The 24,591-nt window shown below is 56.1% G+C and overlaps 1 protein-coding gene across 4 annotated transcripts; it reads left to right on the forward strand.

Moving 5' to 3' along the window:
* Positions 1 to 1,189: 1,189 nt before the first annotated feature.
* Positions 1,190 to 23,424, forward strand: CAMK2A (calcium/calmodulin dependent protein kinase II alpha). Of its 4 annotated transcripts, none has more exons than NM_204295.2 (19): positions 1,190 to 1,337; positions 5,628 to 5,722; positions 7,354 to 7,413; positions 9,505 to 9,559; positions 9,919 to 9,984; positions 10,879 to 10,951; positions 11,261 to 11,363; positions 11,534 to 11,617; positions 11,754 to 11,848; positions 12,227 to 12,349; positions 12,456 to 12,539; positions 13,238 to 13,280; positions 14,435 to 14,475; positions 17,694 to 17,726; positions 18,797 to 18,845; positions 19,425 to 19,500; positions 20,209 to 20,303; positions 20,829 to 21,066; positions 21,258 to 23,424. In NM_204295.2, exons 1-18 carry the CDS (start codon positions 1,276 to 1,278, stop codon positions 21,059 to 21,061), a joined length of 1,470 nt encoding a protein of 489 aa, NP_989626.2. In that variant the 5' UTR covers positions 1,190 to 1,275; the 3' UTR covers positions 21,062 to 21,066; positions 21,258 to 23,424. The 4 variants fall into 4 exon arrangements, with proteins under 4 accessions (NP_989626.2, XP_015149205.2, XP_015149207.2 ...); XM_015293719.4 differs by having other exon boundaries at positions 20,829 to 21,057; positions 21,258 to 22,966; XM_015293721.4 differs by lacking the exon at positions 17,694 to 17,726 and having other exon boundaries at positions 20,829 to 21,057; positions 21,258 to 22,966.
* Positions 23,425 to 24,591: the final 1,167 nt, after the last annotated feature.

Here is a 24,591-nt window from a genome sequence, read left to right on the forward strand (position 1 = left end):
CACTCCACCACTTGCTGTCCTCCTCCACTTCCACCTCCTTTCTTCTCTCCCTCTCTCCGCTCCTCCTTCTCTCTCTCTCTCTCTCTCCTCTCAAAGATTTCTCCCTATTTTTGTCTGGTTAGAGCCTTTTCTTTTCCTATTAACCCTTCTGTGGCAGCCTGAAAGGGAACTAACCCAACTAAACCTCATCTGCCCAGAGCTATGCCATTCGCTGAGCATCCCTGCTGCTGGGGCACTGGGGGCTCCTTTTCCTCATGCAAAAACAACCAGAAATGGGACAAAAGAGGGTCAGGAGCCCATAGGGTGCAAGGGATGATGCCTGCTGGAGTTGGGGTGTTGGCAGCAAAGTGGCTTTAGAGGGAAACCTTTCCCTTGAGGCCTCTGAGTACCACTTTTGGTGCCCTTTTCCAGCTTCTTTTTTTGTTTGTTTGTTTGTTTGTTCATTATTTTTTAATTTTAGCTGAAAAACCTGATTTTTTTCCAGCACTTTTTACTTTCTTCCCTCTTTGCTCCCCTTCTGGCTTTGTTTTAGGCCAAGCCACCCCCGGGTGCCAGTGATCGGGGCCAGCCCCAACGAGAGAGCCCAGGTGCTGGCAGGGCGCTTCGGGGACCTGGGGAGCTGCCATCATTTTGCTGCTTTTGCTTGACACACTTCTGCTCCATCTGCTGCCACCCGCCCCGCTCTGCAGCAGCCCGTCCCCCACCCCGCAGCCCCCCAGGGACTCTGGTGCAGGGTACCAGCAGGGCCTGCATTTTGGGGGGGGGGGGAGGTGAGGGGGGGGGTAGAAGTGGACCAGTTGCCAGGGCGACAGCATCCTCCTGCAACATAGAAACCACGGTTTCCATGGAAACCTTTTTGCCCCAGTTATTCTGCCACCGCCACATCCTTCAATTTGCCTTTAAGATTCGTATTTTGGAGTTGCCCCCCTCCCTACGTTGTCTGCGAGACCCCCAGGCAGCCCCCAGGGCCGGGTCCCCAGCAGGGCTGCGGTCCCCAGGGCGGGCAATGGGTTTGGGAAGCGGTTGCCCCGGCAACAGAAGCAGGGCGTTTCTGGCAGCGGTGGTCACCATGGGGATGGGGATGCTGACGAAGGCTTGTGAGGCTGAGAAGACAAATTGCCCTCATCATTATCTCCAGGCTTGTCAATCAAAGATATTCCCTTATTTACCTCGGCGAGGAGAGAGCCCCGGGAGCACACGGAGAGGGAGGGAGCGAGAGGAGAGCAGCTTGCCCCAAACTCCGCACCGGGGAGGGAGCATTGCCAGCCCCTTGGGATGGCCACCATCACCTGCAACCGCTTCACCGAGGAGTACCAGCTCTTTGAGGAACTGGGCAAGTAAGTTGGAGAGGGGCTTGGATGTGCCCCCAACAGTCAGAGCAGGAGCGGGGCTGGGAAAGTGCCTCAGCAGGGCTGGAAACAGCGGGTATGGGGAAAGGCGACGGGCACAGAGCGTCGGGGAGCAGTGGGGGGACTGGGATCGGGATGGGGTCTGCTAGTCCCTGTTCCATCTCCTCCTGACTTCAGGTGCATGCCAAGAGGTGCAGACCCAGTGCAGCGCATTTTGGGGTTAGGGAGGGGTTGGCTGCCCCTCTTATGGAAAGAAAACCCCACATTCCTGGAAGAGGATGCTGCCGGCTCCCCCGGTAACTTCCCCCGCTGGGAGGAGGGACGGGACAGCCGAGGGGGAAAGCCCCAGTGGTGGGCGCCCTCCGGTTCCTTTAGGGAATTTCTCTGTGCAGATTCCCCAGCGTTTGACTCATCCCGTGGGATACTCAACCTGCAGGGTAGCCCCTGTGGGAACCCCACACAGAGCCGGGGGGCTGCCCACCCTTTCCCCTGTCCCATCTGCATGTGTGAGTGCCCCATACTGATTCTCAGCCCCTGCTTTGCTGCGGGGAGGGCTCGGTGGGTCCGCGTGGCATTGCCTGCTGCAAATCGGGGTGTGCGTGTGGGTGCAGAGAATAGCAGCTGGGGCAGTTCTGGGGGGGCACTGAGCACCCCAGGGCAGAATGGGGTGCTTGTCCCAGCAACATGCATGTCCTCAGCGCTGGGCAGCGGATGCTCCGTGTCTCAGTGGGGAGAGAGTGGCTGCAAAATGAGTGCACAAGGAAGCAGGCGTGTGCCTCTCTTTGGTTTGGTTTGGTTTGGTTTTGGTGCCTCTTTTCGCTGCTGCCCCAGAGCAGGGTGCCCACGCTGCCCGGCGAGGTGCCCGTTGTCAGATAGGTGCGTGGCTGTGGCAGTCTGTAGGCATGGAAACTTGCTCCAGCCCTGCATCCCTGCATCGCCGGGCAGCCTGCGCTGAAATGTGCACCCACGCGTGCGAGGGCGTGCGGAACGGGGGCGAGAGAGAGAAAAAGGAGAGGACAAAGATGGAGAAATCAAGAGGCTGACACAGGGGAGGACGTTGTGCCGGGCGGGATGCAGCCGGTGCTCCCCGTTCGGATGGGGGAGCGGGTCGCTGCTGCAAGCAAGTGCAGAGCAGAGCGCCGGTCCTGGGGCGTGCTGATGGGCACACACATCTACATGCAGCTGGGGCAGGTGCCGGGGGGATGGTGGGCAGCTGTTGTTGGGGAGCGGTGATGGGGGAGCAGCTCTGCGCTGTGCAGAGAGCCCCAGCTGGTGCTGCAGGCAGCGTGCCCAGGACCTGGGGCATGGTATGGCTTGGGACCTGGTTTTCCAGAGGTTTCCCAGCTTTTCTAGGTTCTGTGGGTTGTCAGGAGAACAGCGGTGCCCGCGAGGGATGCTGCTGGGCCCGGTGCAGTACAGGGAGCACGGTGGGGAGATTTTGGGCTGTGTGTGATGGGGGAGGACTGGGATGGGAGTGAGACTTTGCCAGATGGGGTGAGCACCCAGACCTGGTGAGACAGACAGACAGATGTGTTTCTCCACCTTCACTAATTAATGAGCAAAGCCTGCAGCAGTAGCTTGCACCTCAGCCAGCCTGGAGCACCCAGCATCCCCTGACACACAGGCAGAGCAGCTCAGCCCAGCAGCTCCTGCAGCTCTGTGCATCCCACCACACCTCCCCTTGGTTCGGCAGAGGCAGGTATAGGGCTGAGGAACATTCCCAAGTCAGGGCCCTCGCTGGCCTGTCAATGCGATGTGGTGCTGGTTGGGAATTTTCCACCGGGATGGTTTCCAGTGCATCCCACACTTTTAACAATCAGTGGTTTCCCATGGGGAAATTTCCGCTCTGTGAGCTCAGGAAGGGAAATGAGGACGGAGCGCTGCACGGCTCTCTGCGGCAGTGGCTGCCCATTAACCCAGCGAGGGTGATGGCATTCCCAGTGCACAGCCCCAAGGAGCTGGTGCCATGTGCTGGGGGATCAGTACATCCCCTCCACCCTCCCCAGGCTGCCAGCGTTTCTTTTCTACCTAAAGACGGCCAGTGAAGGGTGCTGGGTGCCAGGCAGCTGTTCCCAACCCCTTTGCTATCCCTTCAGTTTCTAACCAACCCGATACACATCCCACGGGGCTGTCCCAGACACGGGACACGGACCTGGTCCTGCATCCCTGTAGGGGATACCCTTATCTGCAGCATCCCTGCAGGACGCCAAGCTGGCAAGGGGCTGCAGCGCTCCCCCCTGCCCCCCCTGCAGCCTGCAGGAGCCAAGGGATGGGGCGAGGAGCAGGGATAGCACGGGGGCAGCAGGGAGAGGATCCTGCCCACGGCCACCCCAGTAGGACAAACAGCAAGAGCAGCTCCTTGGGTGCCTCCGAATCCACCCCCGCAGCAGGTTCAGGGAGAGGCTGGTGGCAATTAGCGTGCGCTCAGCCCCTCCGCTCCCAGAGCTGCAGGAGAGGGTTTTCATTAAAAAAAAAAAAAAAAAAAAAGAAAGAAAAAGAAAAAAGAAAAAAGATACGGAGGAACAAAAAATCCCCAGCCCACACTCTTCTCTCTAGAAAGGAGATAAAATGCCTCGGAGGAGGAGGAGGTGTTGAAGAGAGGGAGGGCGGCAGCAGCGCAGCCTGGAGCTGGCAGGGAAGGTGTGAAGAAGGGGGAGCGGAGCATCCCTGTGTCAGAGGAGCTGGGGGGGCTGGCAGGGCCTTGGGGACAGGGCATGGGGGTCACACCTGGGCTAGGGGACACTGGCACTGGCTGTGGGGCTGCGAACCAATGGCGGGAGCTGGTAGGGATGAGGTCCAACCTGGGGTGTGCAACCTGTGCCAATGCACTGCATCTGTCCCTAACCCCATAGCTTGGCTGGGCTCAAATGAATGAATGGGTGAGTAGCTCTGAGCGCTTGGACCTTGGTGGCTGAGAATAGGCAGGAGCAATGCAGGAGAACCACAGACCATTGTTCCCCTCTTGCTAACCTGGGGTGGATACATAGCCCAGACCTGTGCCTCCGGTACAGTCCTGGGGTACCCACGTCCCTCCAGCCCTATGTAGGATCATGCAGTGGAGCCCCATAGTGGGTTTGGAGCTGAGCCAAGTAGCTCGGACTTCTCTGCCGTGAGCATCACTGCATTGCTGCAAAGCAAAGGGGGATCTTCAGGAAAAAGGAGCAAAGATGGGTCACAGCGGGGTGGGGGAAGGAGCCTCCAGACCCGGTGCTCGTGGGGCTCCTGGTGGGACAGGATGAGCAGAACTGGGGCCAGCACGGCTCCAGCCTCCCCATCACGGCAGGCTGTATAAGAAGAATTTCTCACCACCTTTCCAATTAAACTCCTCCAGGCTATGGGAATAGGAACAGCTCAGCTATTCCAGAGGCCAGGATCAAACTGCAGCATGAGGAAGCATCAAGCTCCTTCCTCTCCTTCTCCCCAGCTCCTCTCTGACACGTGCTGCAGGTGATGCTGCACAGGCTGGCAGCTCCGCTGGGGCTCCTGCACCCCACTGCTCGCCTGTTCTGCTAAAGATCTCACTCAGCCCCAAATTGCCCATCTCCACCCACCTCCACCACTACAATCAATTATCCACTGCTGCTTGGCAGCGCGCTCGCGAACTGCGGCCTTTTATTCCTCGCCGTGGAGCAGGAGCGGGGGAAGATGGAGCAGGAGGTGGCATTGCTTTTGATAGTTGTTATTTCGGCGATCGGAGGGGTTTGGCAGCAAAGGGAGCCTGGTACAGAGGTTGTGCTCAGCAGGGCAGTGCGTTGCTGCTGCGGTGCGTTTGCAGCCGCGGGGACCTTGCACCGGTCGCCTGCAGCCATGGTGAGTGCTCATAGCTGGTTCTGCAAATTGCTGCAGTGATTGTGAGGTCTGAAGCCAGCAAAGACACTCATACCCATGGAGTGAAGTGGTTGAGTGCTGTGCAACAGCCGTGTCCGTTCCCAGCGTCCCCAAGGAGCTCCCGGTAAATCTCTGCCCTTTCTTTGCCAGTAGTGGATAAAGCAGAGATGGAAGGGAGGAAAGAGCGCTGAGGAGTGAATCCTGCAGCCATCCCCAGGGCTATTTCTGCCTTCCCATATCCCCACGGACTGCAGGGCGAGGGAGCACCCACTCTGCTCCCCCTTCCTCTTTTGATACCCACGCCATGCAATGCCATCCCATCTCACCCCACGCCATTCAATCCCATCCCACCCCATTCCATCCCCACCACTGCCCCCCAGAACATTAGGACTGACCCGTGTCCTTGCCTGTGCTGAGCCCTTCACCTCCCTCTCCTTCTTGTCTTCCCAGGGGTGCTTTCTCCATCGTCCGGAGATGTGTGAAGGTGTTGGCAGGACAAGAGTATGCGGCCAAAATCATCAACACCAAGAAGCTGTCTGCCCGAGGTAGGTGCTGGGGGTGCTCAGGGGGTCGGCAGGGTTTAGTGGCAGGGAAGACCTTTGTCCCACCCCACGCACACTGCGGTGCATCCTGAGCTCCTCGATGAACGGCCATTAAATGCACGGACATTGCTTGTGAGCGCCCTGCTGGGAGGCTGTAATTAACTCACTGCCCCTGCTGCTCTCCCTGACGCCACTGCTCACCTCTGAAAGCAAAAAATGAAGCATAGAAAATGGTGACAAGCTGCTGTCTGACCTCAAATCAAACCACTGCGTGCCAATGCAGTGCAGCGCTGACGCCTAACTGAGGAGCTCGGCTCCAAACCCCATTTGGAGGTGGAAATCCCCCACAGCTTGCTGCTCTCCATCCTCTCCTCAGGTTTGCAATGTCTCTGTGTCCATCTGTCAGCTGGAGAGAACCTCGGGGTTATTTTAGCTGCTCTGCTGGCTGGAAGTTGTGGCTTCTGGTGGTAATAGACCCGTGCTCTCCCCCACTGTGCAGTGCTGCAGCACGGGATTGTCCATTCCCTGGGCTGCAAGCTGTCCCCAGAGGGATGTGTTGGGCTGGTGGCCTGTGGGAACGTGTCCCAAGGGGATGTGTCCTATGGGAATGTGTCCCACAAGGATGTGTCCCATGAGGATATGTCCCATGGGGATGAGTCCCATAGGTATTTATCCCACAGGGATGTGTGCATTGAGATATGCCACCAGCTACGCCACACACGAAGGTCTGGTGGGATGGTGTGCAGGGAGGAGTGGTGCTGCAGGACGCCCTGGGGTGCCTTTGGGCATGCTTCATTGCTGACACAGGGAGCCAGCAGGAGAGAAACTGCAGATTAGGGAGGAGAAATGATCTCTGAGCGCAGACTGCAGTTGGATTTGTGGGGGAGACGGACCTGTGGCTGGGTGCAGATGGGTCCCTACTGCTGTCTCCATCCCCTTTCTGTGACCATTGGTTTCTTCTAAGCAAGCAAGTTTGCCTTGCCAAAAAGCAGCAATGCTGCACTTCCCTTTGGCTGGTTAGTCCCAGTCTCTGCAGATGGGGAAACCCAATGGGAAACCATCTGCAGATGGGGAAACTGAGGCAGAGAGTGGGGAAGGGTGGTTTGCCCAGTGTCACCATGGGGCTGGGGCAGAAAGCAGCTCTCCTGTCTCCTGAGAAGTGCTTACCCCAGTGACGCTGCCCCTCTGCACCTCCATCCTCCACCCACAGTGGACTTTGCCTATGGAAAGAACAGCCTAAGCCACCCACCCCTGTCTCCCCATGCAGACATTGTCTGCGGTGGAGGAAAGGCAAACCCAAGAAGGGTTTGTGAAAGGGGCAGTGTCCCCAGAGCTGGGGCGAGTTAAAGACAGAAGGGGTGGATGTGGAAGGCTGCAGCCCCACATCTCAGTGGCTGCAGATTTGGTTTGATGCAGAGCGAGACAGCAAGGTGTGAACTTGCAAGGTAGCAGCAATGGTGGCGAGAGACAGCAGCCCTAATTATATCCTCACCTCTCCCAACGCTGGGTTCCTGCTATCACCAAATGCCTTCAGACAGAGGTGCAGTGAGGCAGCACCTGCAGAATGCTGGAGGGCACAGCAAGCAGTGCTGGCAGTGAACCAGACCCTAACGTGGGGACGTTACCTCTTTCAGACCACCAGAAGCTGGAGCGAGAGGCTCGGATCTGCCGCCTCCTGAAGCACCCCAACATCGGTAAGCGCACCCTGCGCCGCTGCCTGCCCCATCCCCACCACTCCTAATGCGGGGCTGTGGGGTGGGCACTGGGGCTCCCTCCTCTTCCTCACCAGGAAGAAGCTTCTCCAAAAGGGGTCATGCACAAAAAGGCCCCCACCAAGCGCAGGGCGGGGGGGATCTAAGTAGGTCCCAACTAACCCAGTTGGCTGCACGTCCCTGCGGGAGGAGCGGGGCTGCATGGGGACTATTTTTACTCCTCGGATGCTGTGTTCTTCTGCATGCTCCAAAAAGCGGCTCCAGCTCCGAGCAGCAGCAGAGCGCGGCGTGGGAGAGGCGATGGCGGGGGGGGGAAGCGAAGACTTTCCCACCGGCCGTCCATCTGAGAGTAGCCTCCTTCGGAAAAGCTGTTTCAGGAAAACTCCCGAGCCCCTGCAAAAGACAAAAATAGGCCAGGAGGAGAGAGAGGGGAGGGGGAAAAATTGCAGCAAAAAATCCCAAAGCTTAGCTTCGACAGCGATGCTGATGCAGGCTGCCTGTGCCCAGTGCCGGTATGGGCACCGTCTCCTCGCAGCAGCACAGGATGTGCAGATCCCGTCAGAGCCAGCACGGATGTGGGCATGAGGAAGCCGGAATGCTGTGATCACCGAGGGGCTGTGAGGCTCTCTCTAATCTCCCGCATTGCCTCCCCAGCCCTCCTCTCCCATAGGAACGCCGGGCTGCGCGGATGGGGTTTGCACAGACGTGAGCCTGCAGGGACCAGCTCCTGCTTTGCACCGTGCGTGCATTAGGGGCTGCACTGGGAAGCTGCACCCGCAGCCCTGTGGCACAGCACTGTGCAAGGAACAGCGCAGTTTCACCAGGTTGCATTACCACGGAGGCTTGCTAGAGCAGGACATTTCGGCTACACCCAGTCCTGGAGCTTTATCTCTGAGTGCCCATTGCCCTGTGACTGTGGGGACCAATGCTGTGTCCACAGCTCTTGGCACTGAGCACGGAGCAGTTTGACGCTGCCGCTGTGCTCAGCCTATGGCCAGCAGCAGATGCTCACAGGACTGAGCTATACTTAGAGCAGCTGCTCCTCATTATACCCTTGGCTCCTGGCAGCCACGGGCGCTGGGACTTCCCCAAGCAGGGGATGTATCCGGACCATCTGCTTAGAGTTACACCGCCCCATCCGCACCAAATTTGCTTAATCCCCTTTTGAACGTGGTTGGATTCGGCAAGATCCCAGCACAATACTCCCCAAATCCCTCTCAGATGAGATGAAACGGGAGGAAATGTGGCTTCTTTCAACAGAGGAAGGCAGAAAAGCTGAGATTATGCGTCAGAGAGAAGTGCTGAGCAAACACAGGTGATGGAGCATGGGGGAGTGGAGACCATCATAGGGATGAATAGAGAGGGAATGGGATGAGCATCCTTATGGCAACACCCACAGCCTAAAAGGGATGTTTCCACGCAGGGCACAGCTGATGTAGTGCAGAGAAACGGGCTGAAAGTGGTGTCAGGTGAGCAGTGAGGAGGGCTTAAATACGCACAGCCCCAGTGAAATCAGAGTGAAGTGAGATGTGGGCAGACAATGCCAGACTGTGATCTGCACACCAGACTCTGTCCCACCTATTTCTGCACCTTTGCCGTGTGTCTGACTGCTGAGCTGTGAGAATGGAGCTGAAGGACAACGTGCTCTCACAGGGGCATCCCTCGGAGCAGGGCGAGGAGCCAGGCAGGGGGATGGGACAGAGCGCTCCTGCTTAGGGAATCTCATCCTGTGATGATTCCTGGGCATCCCCAGCAGGAGTGCTCCCAAGGAGAGAAGGAAGGTCATGAAGAGGAGGGAAAAAATAACTACAGAGCCAGGTCAGAGTCAGGGCTGGGTTGGGGTTGGCAGCCTGGCACTCTCCTGACCTGAGCTGGGAGCTCAGCCAACTGCTGGCTGTCCCCAGTTTAGATGTGACTTCTGAGCCATGGCTCGTGGAGGCCCTTGGCTGAGTGGGACTCCTGCCAGTCAGTGGCAATGGGAAGAAGGGCAGGGGGAAGGATGAGCTCCTAGCAGATATCCCTGCTATGCCAATGGGCACCCAGGCAGCCCATAACCCTCTGTCTCTGCTGCAGTGAGGCTCCATGACAGCATCTCTGAAGAGGGCCACCACTACCTGATATTCGACCTGTGAGTGTCATTTAAACTCCTCTCCTACTCTGCTGCATGCTCCCACCAAGGCGATGTGCCCCATAGCCTCCCCCATCTCATCCCTGCCCTTCTGTGGGCTGCCCTGGGGTTCTTCTCTGCACAGAGAGGGAAGAGACAGGCTTTGGGTCCTTAAAGTTGGCAGCTGGACTTGATCTTTGTCAGTTCCTGCCATCCCATATCCCATCACGTCCTATGCTATGTCAGGCAGATGACAGTCCCTCCCTGCCCCACTCCCTCGTGCGTGGCAGCGGTACTTGTGTGGGTTACTAGGGCTGAGCGTGCTGTGAACAGACCCAGCCCTGCTGCGTGCCCGGTGTGAATCCTTTGTTCCGTCCCAGGGTCACTGGTGGGGAGCTGTTTGAGGACATCGTGGCCAGAGAGTACTACAGCGAAGCAGATGCCAGGTGAGCAAGGATCTGGGCAGGGAAGGACAAGAGGTGTCCCATGTCCCCACAGCTTCCCAGGGCTCTACACGCTGTGGTTTCTGCAATTCAAGCTCTTGCTCTGATGTTCGCCCCTTGGAAGCCCAAAGGAGGGTTGGTTGGGGCAGGATGGCTGAGGGTGCAGTTTCCAGGTATCTCTGTGCCTCTTGGCTTTGCCCCATGTACAGGGCATAGTCCATACAAATGCTCAAGGGGTTGTTGAGCTCTGTGCTACCTCTGCCTCCATGGAAATATCCCCTATTTCTAGGCAAAAAGCAATCTTAATTAACGGATTGCTTGCGCCGAATCCGCTTCCAACGCATCCTCTTATTAGTGTCATACAAATAACATAAATGTAAATAAAGACCTGCCTTACAGACAGCTGTTTTGGAACAAAAGTGATCATTGCCTCATTCTTTTTCCCTTCCTTTCTCATGCACGCAACGGGGCTGGAGTTTAATGAACTTGATGTAAAGTGAACTGACACAGTGAGAGCCACCCATGGTTAGACAGGGCTGGGAAAATGGGACTGAAGCATCAGCTGCGTGGCCGAAGGGCACAGCTGCTCTATTCACCTTTAGAGACCAAACTTGGGCTGGCACCATGTGTGCACCGTCGGTCCCCAGCTCCTGGTGCCAGCTCTGTGGGAGCCCATGGGTGCGTGCATAGCCCCAGCTCCCTGCTCACCCCTTGGTGGCCAACAGTTGGGTCACCAACAACAGCTGGGTCACCACTCTCAGGTGACGTGTGGTGGAGAGGGGCACTGTTCTGCAGGGCTGCGGGTGGGATGCGGTGGTGGGAGAAGGGCAGAGGGGTGAGATGCAGCCGTGTGGCTGTGACTAAGGCACTTGTGTGAGATTTCTCCTCTCTTTGCAGCCATTGCATCCAGCAGATCCTGGAAGCTGTCCTGCACTGCCACCAGATGGGGGTGGTCCACCGGGACCTGAAGGTATGAGCTGCAGGGATGGGTCTGTGGGATGGTGTGGGGACCCCATCAGTGATGCAGAACCCTGTGAGGCGATGCCTGGCGTCCTCAGGGGTGGGGAGGAATGCCATGTGGGAGCTCCTGGAAAGCTTCAGCAGCTCTGGGGCAAAACAACACAAGGGAGGGTGGGCAGAGAGACCGTGGTCCTCTATGGTGAATTGGGATACACAGCCCCACAAAGCAGCGGGACCACATCCATCCTTCCCCCAGCTGTGTTTGGAAGTCATAGCAGAGCCCATAGGCTCCCCCTGAGACCCTCTCCTCCTCCTGCAGCCTGAGAACCTGCTGCTGGCCTCCAAGCTGAAGGGGGCTGCTGTCAAGCTGGCTGACTTCGGCCTCGCCATTGAGGTGGAGGGAGACCAGCAAGCCTGGTTCGGTGAGTATGGCAGTGGGTTATCCACTGGGTCCTACTCGGGTTGGGTCAGTGGCATCAGGCCTGGAGGGCTGAGCACCCCCAGGGATGGCTTTGGAGGGCTGAGCACCCCCAGGCCAACTGTATGGGGATACTGGCAGCGTGCAGGGTGTATGACAGGCTCCCTGTTGCAGGTTTTGCTGGCACCCCGGGGTACCTCTCCCCTGAGGTCCTCCGCAAGGATCCCTATGGCAAAGCTGTGGACCTGTGGGCTTGTGGTAAGGGGAGTTAATCTCCAGAATGTTCTCAGTCTCTCTCCCTGGTTTGGGCCGGTCCCTAGCATGGGTCTGCTCACACCTCCCGCAGTGCAGTGCTTCTCACTCACCTGCTGACACCATGTCCCCCTCTGCACAGGCGTCATCCTCTACATCCTGCTGGTTGGGTACCCACCATTCTGGGATGAAGACCAGCACCGCCTCTACCAGCAGATCAAGGCTGGGGCTTACGACGTGAGTGCATTTCTCTTTCTGCCCCCTCCGTTACCACCCCTTCCTCCCGCTGCCCCCTCACTGCAATCTGCTGCTCCAGAAGAGCGACTGGGATGAGTCAGACAGGAGTGAGTTTCCCTCCCCTGCTCTGGTCGCAGAGGGCTGACTGAGATGCTGTGCCCGGGTGCACACACTGGCACCTTTCAGTCCACTCTGCAGAACAGATGGGTCTCATCCTCCCTCCAGCCCTGCTCTCCAACTGGCAGCAATTCCCATTCGCTTCCACAAGTCCCTCTGCCTGCTCCCACCTGGGGCTGGAGGACAACCACCCCAATTGCTGAGGACTGCTGCTCCTCGCCTTGCTCCCTGCCATCCCTCACCCAGTCCCTCTGTTGGCAGTTCCCCTCCCCCGAGTGGGACACCGTCACTCCCGAAGCGAAAGATCTCATCAACAAGATGCTGACTATCAACCCGTCCAAACGCATCACGGCAGCAGAGGCTCTGAAGCACCCCTGGATATCGGTGAGTCGGGTGGCACTCAGCCACAGGGACCCAAGCTCTGTGTGCATAGGGGTTGGCATTGGGATCCCGCATCTGTGTGTCCTGAGCCAAGTCTCTCTCCTCCCAGCACCGTGCCACCGTGGCCTCGTGCATGCATAGGCAGGAGACGGTGGATTGCCTGAAGAAGTTCAACGCCCGGAGGAAGCTAAAGGTAATTTGCACACCATCCTCCCCGTGCTGGTGCAGAATGCTTGGTGGGGGCTGTGGGGGCTGGGAGCTGAGTGGGGAGGGTCAGGATTTGTGTGGATCTGCACCAGGCTGAACGCAGTGTGACACAGAGCAGGGCAGCTGCAGGCTACTAACATGATTATCAAGAAAAGAAACTGGCTATGAACTGTTATTACTTTTCAGGCAGACAAGTAATCAAATTAGTTCAGGCATGCACTTCAAAATGGTAATCCATTACTGCGGGCAATTAGTCCTAAGTAATCTCATTATACGCTGAGCAACTAGTTAGTAGAGTCAGATGGAGAAGGGGCAGCATTTCTCTGGGTGTTATTTTGCAGTGTTGCTGTATGGGTGGCTCCCATGAAAAATCCCCATCTCTTTCATTGCAATCACATCCGTTTCCGCTCCCAGCAGCTCCCCTTGCCACCAGCTGCCCACCCCGGCCAGCAAAGAATGGGACCGAAATGTGCCCCAGGTTATTGAATATCCCTTTAATCTTTGAGGGAAGATTCAGAGCCTGCAACCCAATGCCCTGGCGTTTGGGGATAAGAAGTCGGGTCAGCCTGTGGGCCAGCTTCCTTCCAGCAAAGGGTGTGGGGGACAGGTGACACACAGAGCTGGGAGCATGGGGACCCAGTGGCTCTGCACACACCCTTCCTTTCTGCCTTCTGTGTGTTGCAGGGAGCCATCCTCACCACCATGCTGGCCACCAGGAACTTCTCCGGTAGGTGCTGCCTCCGGGTTCCTCTCCTTTGGGCAGAGCTGGGGGAGCTGGGCTTCACCACACCTTCAGCGGGGCTGAAGCTGCAGCTGGGTGCTCTGGAGAGGTGATGTTTTGGTGCCTTCCCTCCTGGAGATGTTTGTGATGTGGATCCTCCAGGTGCCCCAGCAGCACAGGGTACCCCCACCTCACCCACCTTGGGGTGCTGACCCTGCAGGGATGCTGCTCCCCTCCCACATCCCTGCATTCCCAGGGCTGCACTGAGAGGCAGGGGCAGGGACAGAGCACGGCAGCCTGCAGGCTTCTCAACACAGCAATGGGAATTTTGGAGTGCTTTGCTGAGACACCCCAGGAGCCGGGTTTTGGGGTGGGCAGGGGGAGCTGGGGGCAGCTGGCCCAGTCGTGCAAATGGCCACAGCCAGGATTGGCATTCGCATTTGTCGCAGGGGGGTGGGGAGATCACGCTGACATATTTAGCACTTGTGGGCAGCGTGTGCAGGGCTGGAGGAGTCCAGCAGCTGGCGCGGATCCGGTTACGGAAGGCGCAAAGCATCAAAGGGCAGGAAACCCAAAAGCTTCTCTCCTAGCGCTTCCCGTCCCACGCAGCCCAGGGGCTGCCCGTGCCCCCTGCCCACCCCAGCAGGCAGCAGGATCAGCACAGGACTGCTCCCATGGGCGCCCCAGGATGTGGGGTCCCTGGTGCAACCTGGGGGTCCGGTGCTTGGCCGGCAGTGGGAGGTGGGCACGGGAAAGGCATCTGCTTTTCATCATTGTCAAAATGTGGGCTGCAGCTGTCGGGCCGGCGGGCCGGCAGCACATGATCCCAGCAGCATGGGGCTAAAATTAGAGGGGTGGCAGGCGGGTGGCTCATTCCAGCACTGAGCCGACAGCACCCGTGGCCAGCGGGCTCCCTATGGGGCACCCCACCGCCTCGCCGTGACGTTTGGGGACGCTCATGTCCCTCATGGAGAGCCGCTCCGGTGGGACGGACCGGTGCTGGCGAGGTTATCCCTGAGCTCGCAGGGTTGTGCTGGAGGGGCTGTGAGAGGACGAGAGCTGCCACACGGCTCTGCTGCCCGGCATCATGCTGCTGATCCTCGGCCTCCTGGTTCTGGTGCCCTGCCTGGCTCTGCTCACCTCCTTCCTCCTCTCTCCAGGAGGCAAAAGCGGTGGCAACAAGAAGAATGACGGCGTGAAGGTAAGTCCCCTCCTGCCTGCCTCTCTGCTCCCTGGTGCTGGCAGTGGGGTCCTGGTGCTATGCCAGTGCTCCCTCTGGCACCCTGTGCTTTGAAGGGTAGTTGTTGGCACTGCTTTCCTGGTGTGTCCCCGAGCCACCAGCACGTTCCTGGGCCACTGGAGCAGCTTTTCAGTGTGGCAAGGGAAGGGGTTGGTGCTGCAGCCAGCAGCAAGGGAGCATAGTGGGGTCTTTGCCGCTGCTTTGTTGCCCAAAAAACATGCTCGTTCCATGCCACGGAGTGGGGGAAGAGGGGCCATGGAGGTGGCTTTGCAGCCCAGAGCTGGGGCTTCAGGCTGGTGGTGGGCTCATCACCCCACCCCAGTGCAGTCCTGCTGCTCCAGGGTCCCCTGGCACCATCCTATCCCCATAATGGTCCATGGAGGTGTTTAACCCTCTTGACCCCGTTCCCATCTCCTGTGCTCGCTGTAGACAGAAAAAATGAGCACTCCGATTGGCGATGTGCTGGGAACAAGCTGGTGCTTGGAGGGCTGCAGGAAGAATGGCCCGTGATAAAGTCTTTCTCTTGTCTGTTGGTCACAAACTATGGGTCAACAGTGGAGAACATGCACGATCACATCCTCTGCTCCAGGGCAGGGATGCAAGGTGTGAGGCAGAGCTCTGGGACTCCAGTTGCAGCACAGATTATTTTCTTCTTCTGGTTCTTTTGCAGGGACCCTGCTATTGGGCTGTGAGTGTTGCAGGGTTTGGAAGAGCAGTTCACTCTTCCTTCCTTCCTTTGCCCAAACATTCAGTGCAGCCAGAGGGCTGGGGATGACTTGTTACTCCCACCATACCCAGTGGCTGTGGCATGCTAAGCCTGCAAGGTTTGAGACCACACAAAATCTGCACGCAGCTTCACAAAATCAAACATTCTGGCCACGCAGTATTGTTCCGCAACATGAAGCTTATGGGCTGCATTGCTATGAGAGGAAATTGCCTTGGGCAGTGGAATGTCACATCGCTCCCAAGGCAGGACTGCTGGCTTTGCACAGCCCCACAGGAGTCCCAGCAAGCTGCCTGCCTGCCCTCATCTGCTGCTTCTGCAGCCACCTGAGCAGCAATCCCAGGTAGAGGTGCCAGAGTGTGAGCTGCTGGAGCATAGCTGATTGCAACCAGGAGACGCTTTTTTAATCATTGGTGGCTGGAGATGCTTCATCAGGCACAGCCCTGAATTATGTTTTCCAGCAAAAAGGAATTGCCTTGAATTCACCTCTAGGCGTCGTGATAGAAGACCATTTGCTGGCCCAGCTTCCTAACAGAGACCCCTCTTGGCTTTCCAAGTAGATTGAGTGTGATTGTTAACCTGGGAAGCTGGTTGCTGCAGCCAAAGCTTTGGTGGCCCACCACAGGCACCTGGCATACAGCAGGGCATTGCTGGGAGCTTGTCACTTCCTTCTATCTCGCTGGGAAAGCAAAGCAGGGACCTGGAATCCTGCATGGATGGATGGGCAGGTGGGGAGGGGGCTGAGGGCCCGGTCATGTGTTGGGGTTTGTCGTCGGAAGAGTTGTCTGCACCTGGAGACATCACCTGGGCCAGCCTTCATGAGAGCAGGCAGGTCCCTGCCTGAGGCACCAGCAGGGTGCTAGCCCAGGCTTGGAGAGCTCAAAGCACTCTCCAAGGAGGTTTCCCCCTACAAAAAGCACTCACAGGATTGAAAACTCCTCCCCACCCCTGCTCTGGGGGCTCCAGGAGGTGTTCTGGTCCCAGCAGCCACGGTACCTTCACTGCCCTGTGTAGTGTCCCATCTCGTCACATCGTAAACTAATGAAATCACTGCCCCATGTCGCATCCTGTCCCGTCCAAAATTAATGAGCTCACTGCCCCATGTTGCATCCTGTTACTGTATGTCCCGACTCGATGCGGTCACTGCTTTGTGTTGCATTCTGTTGCGTCTGAAATTTCTGCAGTTTACTGCCCCGTGTCCTGTCCTTGGTTAGCAGAGGCTGGGAGCTGACTCCGGCTGCACGTCCCCCTGAGGTTCCTCCTGAAGCACAGCAGCGTGCCCTGCCCCAGGGATGTCTGCTGTCCCAGGGAAGGAGGGATTAGGAATGACAAAGGACTCAGTGAAGGAGAGGACAGTGTATTGGTGTGGGGGAAACTCAGCGATGATGCTGGTGGGAGCCATTTAGGAAGTGAGAAGAGCAGTGAGGATGGATGGATGTTAGTTTTCCTACTGCAGCCTGTTTATCCACCTGAATGTGTTGCCGCATGGATTTCTCCAAGAGTTTGGCACAGTGCATGCTTCTTTTCTCTCTGTGGGACAGGCAGAAATGGTGCCTTGTTAAATATGCTGGTAAACCGCTGCTTATTTGGCGCTGCAGCTCCTAATTCTTCCATTGGTGCTTCCTGTGACCAGCTGTGATTTGTAGCCTGGGAGCTGGAGGTGGAGAAAGGCCAGCGTGCATGTCCTTGGCGGAGAGGGGAGCACTGCATGGAAAGGAAGGAGCATCCAGAAGTAGTTTGGGATTGCAAGTGGAGATGCAGCAATGGGATCTTCTTACCCAAAGCCTTAAAGCCTAGTGGTAGTGGTCAAGGATGGAGATGAGTATGTGGATGTGTAAGACTGTCTTTTGGGAGGAAATGTGATTCAGGGCAGTAGAGCTGTGTCAGAACAGCTTCCTCTGATGTGTCTGCCTTGCAGGGTTAAGAAGTGATAGCCATGCTGGCTTTAAACTAGTCAACTCTGTCCTGGAGACAAGTCTAGGTCCAAGATGATAATTGGGTGTCTACACACTGGTCATCGGCATGGGTAGAGTCAGTACAACTTCGTTTTGGTGCTCACAACCAAACACAGCGTTGTGCGGGTGGCAAAGCTGCCAGAGCATTTAGGCATCTCGTGTTGCTCCTGTGGGCTTGGTGGCCTGGACACAAAGCCAACAGAGGGGTCACCTACTCCTGCGAGACCTTTGGGCTAGGCAGGTCCTCGGGGTGAGCAACGACAGGGATTGTGGCAGGTCAGGAGAGAAAGGTGACGGCGGAAACGCGGGCGGGAGCTGGCATGGCCCCGCTGTGCGGAGGCACGTCCCTCCAGGAGCACCAGGTTGGCCTCATGCCTTTTGCTTGCCCCTCCATGAGGACCATGAAGGGTGGCTCAGGAGCTGCTGCCTCTCTCGTGCTGCTCTCTGCCTTTCTCACTCTGTGTCTCTTCCTGTTCCATCTCTTCTCCTTGTTTTTCCAGAAAAGAAAGTCCAGTTCCAGCGTTCAGTTAATGGTGAGTGTCCTTCGTCTTCCTCAATGCCGATATTGCTGGGCCTTTCCACACGTTCCAGCCTTCCCCCGTTTTTGGAAGTTACCTCGGGGTAGGGAAGAAGGGCCACCGGGGTTGGAGGGAACATCCTCAAAGCCGTATCACCCACAATCCCCATTCACAGGGTTGGTGCAGGCACTTGCTGGCCACCGGCTGGTGGGAAGCCAGCCCTGGTTCTTGCTGATGGGTTCTCATGCCGTTTCTCCCAGTTCTCCTGACTCAGGTCTGCAGGCTGCATCGGTCCAAGGAGCCTTGGAGAAACACCTTCCATGCCTCTGCGGGGACTGTATGGTCATGGGACACCTTGCCAACCTACATCGGGGTATTATGGGTAATACATCAGCAAGGCTCTGCTGGGAAGAGCTAGCAGAGCCATTGCTCTAGCTCCTCTAGCAGAGTCGCCTTGATGGGGCTCCTGGAGAGAGACGGGGGGGGGTCAGAACCCCCTCCACCCCAAATCTGTCTAGTGCTCAGCTGTTGATGGAAAGAGCTGTGTCTCAGCCTTCGGTGGTCCATGTGGGTCTTGGAAGCACTCTGTTGTATTGTACATTTCTTTCCCTACTCTGCGGTCAGTGTGGTCTCTCTCACTCCTGCACAGTCCCCCTCTTTCTCATCCCAGCTCCTCCTCGCTGTTAATTTGTACATCTCTCTCTATCGTACAGTCAACATGGTGTCTTCCACCCCTGCGCAGCCCCTCCCCTGCCCTCCTAGCACCCCGCCGAGCCGCCCCGGACCTGCCCCACCTCTGTGTCCCTGCAGGCGTCGGTAGGACAGGCAGCGTCGTGCCTGCGAGACCCTCCCGAGCCCAGTCCATGTTCCCTTGGCACACGGCCGGGGGGGCTCGGCCAGCGCTGCTGCGCTCGAGCTGTGGTGGAGGACGGGTTGGACCTGCCGGCGTTTTCCTCGGCTGCCGTCCAGTCGCACAGCTGAGCGCTGTGGGGTCGGACTCGGGGGGCTGTTGGACACACGAGCTCCTCCTGGCATGGGGAGAAGACTGGGCTCACCGTGCTGTCTCCTCTCTGTTCTTTGCTCAGGAATCGTCGGAGAGCACCAACACCACCATCGAGGATGAAGACACCAAAGGTACGCCAACGGGGGCACCCCAGGGCCGTTAGCCTAGCAGCCCCTAATGGGGGTGTTGGCTATGGGAAAGCCCAACGTCAGCACGGTGCCTTGGGGTTCCTTAGGAGTGCACTGCCAGCATAGGTGGCATCACCACTAGGAGTATCTAGGCACTGCTGGTGAGGAGAGGAGGCTCACAAGAATGGAAATGGATGATACCGCCCCCTTCCTGCATTCTTGCTGAGGTCTGGGCTCCTTTGAGACCAACATCCCTCAGAGAAAAGACTCGAGGAGAAATCTCTCCTGCCTGCCCACCAGAATCAGCTTTCTAAGAATAACCCAGGGAATAATTTATCGGTGCTAATTTGTAAAGTCACTTGACTAAGTGATCTCAGCACAACACAGGATGGGCTATAGGCAGATGCATTAGTTGGGTATGTGTCCTCGCAAGGCAGGGCTCCCAGTGATGCTCTGTGCAGGACAGTCTTCCTTTCTATTAGGAATGGCTTTTGTGTGTCTTTTCAATAGTCTTAGCAAAAACAAAAACACAACAGTGCTTTTGAGTCACATTTTTGTTTTTATTCTTCTTTAAACCAACAGTACGGAAGCAAGAGATCATTAAGGTGACAGAGCAGCTGATCGAAGCAATAAGCAACGGCGACTTCGAGTCCTACACGTGAGTGTGCTCAGTTCTGGGCTGGGCTCAGCGTCCCAGGGCGAGTGCCAAAGGGCCTTGCTGCCAAGGGCAGGGTGACGTGGCAGAGGGACGTGGACACCATCCAAGAGACACAGGGGACGTTGGTTTCCCAACCCCATGCTTTCTCACGCTGAGATGACCACATCTCTCTGGTCTCGTTAGCACAGATGTGCCCATTTTCTGGGTTTGCAGAAAGATGAATAACTGCGAGTGTGACTTATGGTGGAAGAAGGAACATTACCTCTGTGGTATCATTACACCCAGACTGCCTCAGGCTGCTGGGAAGCAGAACTGCTCGCTACTTGCTGAGCTGGAGCTCCTCAGACTACACTTCTTCTGTGTCCAAGGCCTATTTAATTAGTGCATCTGAGTGAGTGCAGGTCTGCTTCCCTGCCCCAGAGGACAGCAGCAGGGATATTTTGATACAGAGCAGAGAGAATTCATTTTTCCCTGCTGCTTTTCTCTTATCTCTTATGAAGAAGGCGGCAGTACTTAGGAAGATTTAATGGGAGGTGGTGAGTGATGGAGGGACCTGTGTCATCGGGGTCCCAGCTGAAGCTGTGGGGCTGGGAGCAAAGGGTGTGTTGGCTTCCTGCAGGGCCAGGCCAGGCTTCCGCTTGAAGATAGTCTGTCTTGCTGGAAGCAATGAGATTATTTCTCCCTTCCCTCTCCCTTTCACCTCCCCAGGAAGATGTGTGACCCTGGGATGACTGCTTTTGAGCCTGAGGCTCTGGGGAACCTCGTGGAAGGCCTGGATTTCCACCGATTCTACTTTGAAAACCGTAAGCTGCCCCTTGCCTCCTGAGGAACCCTTCCTACCTCCCACGGCCCGGCTATGTCCCTACCTTTAGCAGCTTGCTGAAGAGAGGAGGAAAAGAGTGGCTTTGGGAGCATTTTGGCTGGGCTGTAAAATCCCGGATGGTGAATGAAGAGCTGCTTGGTTAGAGTCATAGAATCATTAAGGTGGGAAAAGACCTCTAAGATCACCAAATCCAACCCATGCCCACCGTGCCCACTGACCAGTGCCACATCTCCATATTTACTGCACACCTCCAGGGATGGTGACTTCACCACCTCCCTGTGCAGCCTATTCCAATTCATTATCACTCTTTCTAAAAAGAAATTTTCCTAATATCCAACCTGGTGCAACTTAAGGCCGTTACCACTTATCCTAGCTCCCTAGGTGCACCCATCCTGAGCCCATTACATCCTCAGTCTTCTATAACCCCAGGATCTCCCTTTCCACACTGAGAAGCCACCCAAAGTCCTTTCCCTGCCTCAGACCACCCTGGTTATCCCCTTTCCAGTGTGGTCCCGGAACAGCAAGCCTGTGCACACGACGATCCTGAACCCCCATATTCATCTGATGGGAGACGAGTCCGCCTGCATCGCCTACATCCGCATCACGCAGTACGTGGACGCGGGGGGCATCCCCCGCACTGCCCAGTCTGAAGAGACCCGCATCTGGCACCGCCGGGATGGCAAATGGCAGATTGTCCACTTCCACAGATCTGGCGCGCCCTCTGTCCTACCGCAGTAAGCCCTGTGAGCCTCCAGGGACTGCGATCAGGGGGGCAGATGGGGTGGGAGGGTGGGATTCTATCCCAAGGAGCATAGCTGTAGGATTTGAGGTGGGGAGGAGATGGGCGGTGGTCATGAGAGGGCGGTGGGAAAGGGATGCTCTGCTGGAGTGATGGCTGAAGCAACATCCTGCTCTGTTTGTTGGTGTTTTGCAGCTGAAGCATGGTCCGGCCCGTGCTGGGTTTGTCACTGACTGACTGCCAGGGGAGACCCCTCCAACTCTTCACCTACAGGACTTTGGCTGTTGGCTCTGCTGCTTGGTTCCTGCTGGAATAGCCCCTCGCTTCTCACTGCACACATGCAACGGCCTCAGCGGCACCTACAAGCATCCCATCTCCACCCCCCTTTCACCAGGCCCCCTTCCTCTGCATGAAAGAAGAAAAGAAAAACCATGAACCTAAATCTGAGCACTTGATGCCTGCCAGGGCTAAAGCCTTCACCCTGGGCTGCATGGCCCCCCTACAGCCCTGCAGTCCCATACATCCCACAGATTGGGACAGGACTCTTCATCCACCTCCATCCCCACTTCTGCTAGCAGCTCCCCAAAGAAGAGGAGGTTGTGGGGAGCTGCTCTGTGCCACACACCCTCCGCACGCCGGTGGATTTTGCTTTGCTGCTATCAAGGTCCCTGCCCGCTGCCCTGAGCTCACGCATTCTGGCAGCCTTGGCTGGGGAACCTGGGTTTTAAACCATTTGCAAAATTCAGCTTCTGTGCATCTTGGGTGAGGAGGGGAATGCGTGAATGGGTGAGTAAAGGTGTCCTGGTGTGTTCTCTTCCCAGGAGGGTAAGTAGATTTGCGCCTCGGCAAGCTACCAGGATGCTCTCTCTCCTTCCTCCCTTCTCTCCTTGGGAGTGGGGACTGGCAAAGCTGGGAGAAAAGAGGAGAAAGGTGACCTCTATTTATCACCACAGCCCAGAGAGCTCTCCCAGCCCCACCGGTGGGCTCAGGGCAGCAAATCTCTCCCACACCCTGCTCCCATCCCTTTGGATCCTATCCCCCAGCCCCTCGCATGCAGCATCCGCAGCTCCCCATGGCACAAAGGCTGAGGTAGCCGAGCTGGCCACTGATTGGAGACACAGACACCATTGCCCACATGACACCTTCCAGCGAAGATGAGGAATGCAAGCTTTAGTGACAAAACTCTGCAGAATCTGGTTGTGCTTTGAAGAAACAAACAAGCCTTTAGCTATCTTCTACTTTGAGCGCATGCCTTTTTATAGGAAAAAGAAAACAACCTACCGTGTATTTCGTAACTTGATTTTGAGTATTTGCTGAAATGGATCTTTATGTAATAACTAGAAACATTCAACTGTTCGGGGTCGGGGGGTGGGGGGATTTTTGGGGGTTGCTGTTTTTTGTTGCGTTTACATTTGGAGAGGGGTTGCAACGCCACGCCACTCCCACCAGGGCTGCCAGCAGGCAAAGACACCAGGGCACGGTGTCCCCAGGGCAGCCATGTCCCTGGGGCACCAATGTCCCCAGGCTTCTGCACCCAGGGGCCCGCTTGCATGGCAAACCCAGAAGGGGACTCTTCTGAGCCACCAGGGTTTGGTTTTTAGGATGGAAGGCAGGGCCAGGACAGGGAATTTTGGTCTTGCCCCTCTGCCATCAGGTAGAGGTCTGAGGGACGCGAGGGCAGTGGATTTTCCAGCAATGCTTCCGCTTCTTGTTGTCTTTTTCCAATGGAAGCCCTTTGCTTGTTGACATGGGGCTCCTGCAGCGCTGCTGCCCCAAGGACTTTCTAGCTGCACTCTCTTCATCTGCATGGCGTTTAACTTTCTAGACGGTGCGTGTGTTGAAAATCAAATTAACAAAAGAAACACTTGTTTTGGACATTAAAAAAGAAAAAAAGGAAAAAAAAAAAGAAAAAAAAAAAGGAAATGTTTTCTCCATGTAAATTCTGGGTGTGTATTTTGCCTTTTCTGTGGTTTTGAATGCTTTGCTCTTTGTTTAGGCAGGGACGGCTGCCTCGCGAAATGCAGCCATGTCCTTGCAGACTGCAAAAATATTTTCCTACTGGATGGAGGGGCAGGAATCCAAACTGTTGGGGTATTGAGAAGCTGTGAGAAGTTCTTGTTGTGTTGACTGTTGCTGGCAATGTTGTATAGGAGAGACTTTTTTGGGGAAGAAATCTCAATGGTCTTCTTCGGATGCAAGTGTACGTCCCCATGCCTTTGGTGGACCTTTGCTGGTTGACTGTGGAGCTATGTTGGCTTGCAAGAATTGCCCCCAAAGCAGGGACATCTATTCAGGGAGAGAATAAGCTTTGAAGATAGAGTTGGGGTGCTTTCAAAGACCCATTTTTCTTCCTGTAGTTGTGTAGTGCTGATTTTTTTTTTTTTTCATTTTTAAAGGAAGGACTCAGCTCTTTCATAGTTCTCCCTCCTCTCCAGCATTGGCTCTGAAGACAGCCATGGCAAGGATCACATCCACCTCCTGATGTCAGAGCTGTACTGCAGATGGGTGTGAAATTGACAAGAAAGGAGGAGGCTGTGGGGCTCAGCCTAGCTTTGGAGCTGCCAACAGCTCTGGGCTATGATGGCGAAGCTGCTCCAGCAGACACTGCTGGGGAAAGGGCTGGGACAGGGGCTGTGTAGGGTTTGTTGGGTCCGACAGATGGGATGGTGGGATAGATGCAATGTCCCTTTACTAGGAGCCCACTTCGGGCAGTTGCTGGTTGAGGAGAATATCTTGGTTTCCAGAGAGGCTTTGAGTTGTTATTTTGTAGGTGATTTCTCTTCCTTGAGGCTTCCCTACCATCATCTCTCCAGGGACAGGTTCTTTGCAAGGCACCTGGATGTCTTTGCAACACCCAAAATGCTCCCAGTTCTTCAAAGGGAAGTAGAGTCTTGTTTTCAACTCTTTCTAGTCTTCCAGTCAAGCCGAAGCCTGACCAAGGAAGACCCAACTTCCCAACCTGCCCAAGTTGGCAGTGTTAAGCACCTGCACTTTAGAGGTCTGTTCTGCCTGGTTTCTCTCCCCACCTCACCCTGCTTCTCCAGAGCAGGTTTCTGTATCCCCAGAGCATCTCTGAACAAGCACTGAAAAACCAACACCTTTTCTTTTAGTAGCCATGGTGAAAAACCTTGTCTGTCTTCCTTTGCATTCGATTTTTGCCTGAACTTGCAGGAAAACTTACTTTATAAAAAAAATCAACATAATCAACTGTAACAGCCTTTTTTTTTTTGGCTTGCAGAGCAAGGGACGCTGCAGTTACATCTGTACCAGATGTTCTTGCTAGAGAGTGTTTGTGCTGTTGGCACCAACTGTATTGCATGCTATCTGGTATTGCCTCAGCAATACAACCACAGTTCTGTTATCAAGTGATGACAAGGTCCAGGAGATGTTCCCAGTATGCAATATGGATGATGCCACCTTCTTGGGACGGAGTTTACTGCCATGGGCTTCCTGTCCCACTTATCCTCAAGGCTGGAGATCACCTAATATCCCAGTGCAGGTACAGCCTGACTTGTCTGTCCATCCAGGT

This window comes from Gallus gallus, chromosome 13, assembly GCF_016699485.2.
Source record: "Gallus gallus isolate bGalGal1 chromosome 13, bGalGal1.mat.broiler.GRCg7b, whole genome shotgun sequence".
In the NCBI taxonomy this organism is placed as follows: Eukaryota; Metazoa; Chordata; class Aves; order Galliformes; family Phasianidae; genus Gallus; species Gallus gallus.

What these genes read in the sequence shown, in the direction of transcription:
- CAMK2A (NM_204295.2), top strand. Translation starts at nt 1,276, where the DNA reads ATGGCCACCATCACCTGCAACCGCTTCACCGAGGAGTACCAGCTCTTT. An exon ending in TGAAGCACCCCTGGATATCG is followed by an intron (nt 12,350 to 12,455) that starts GTGAGTCGGGTG and finishes CTCTCCTCCCAG; the next exon opens with CACCGTGCCACCGTGGCCTC. An exon ending in GGCGACTTCGAGTCCTACAC is followed by an intron (nt 19,501 to 20,208) that starts GTGAGTGTGCTC and finishes TCACCTCCCCAG; the next exon opens with GAAGATGTGTGACCCTGGGA.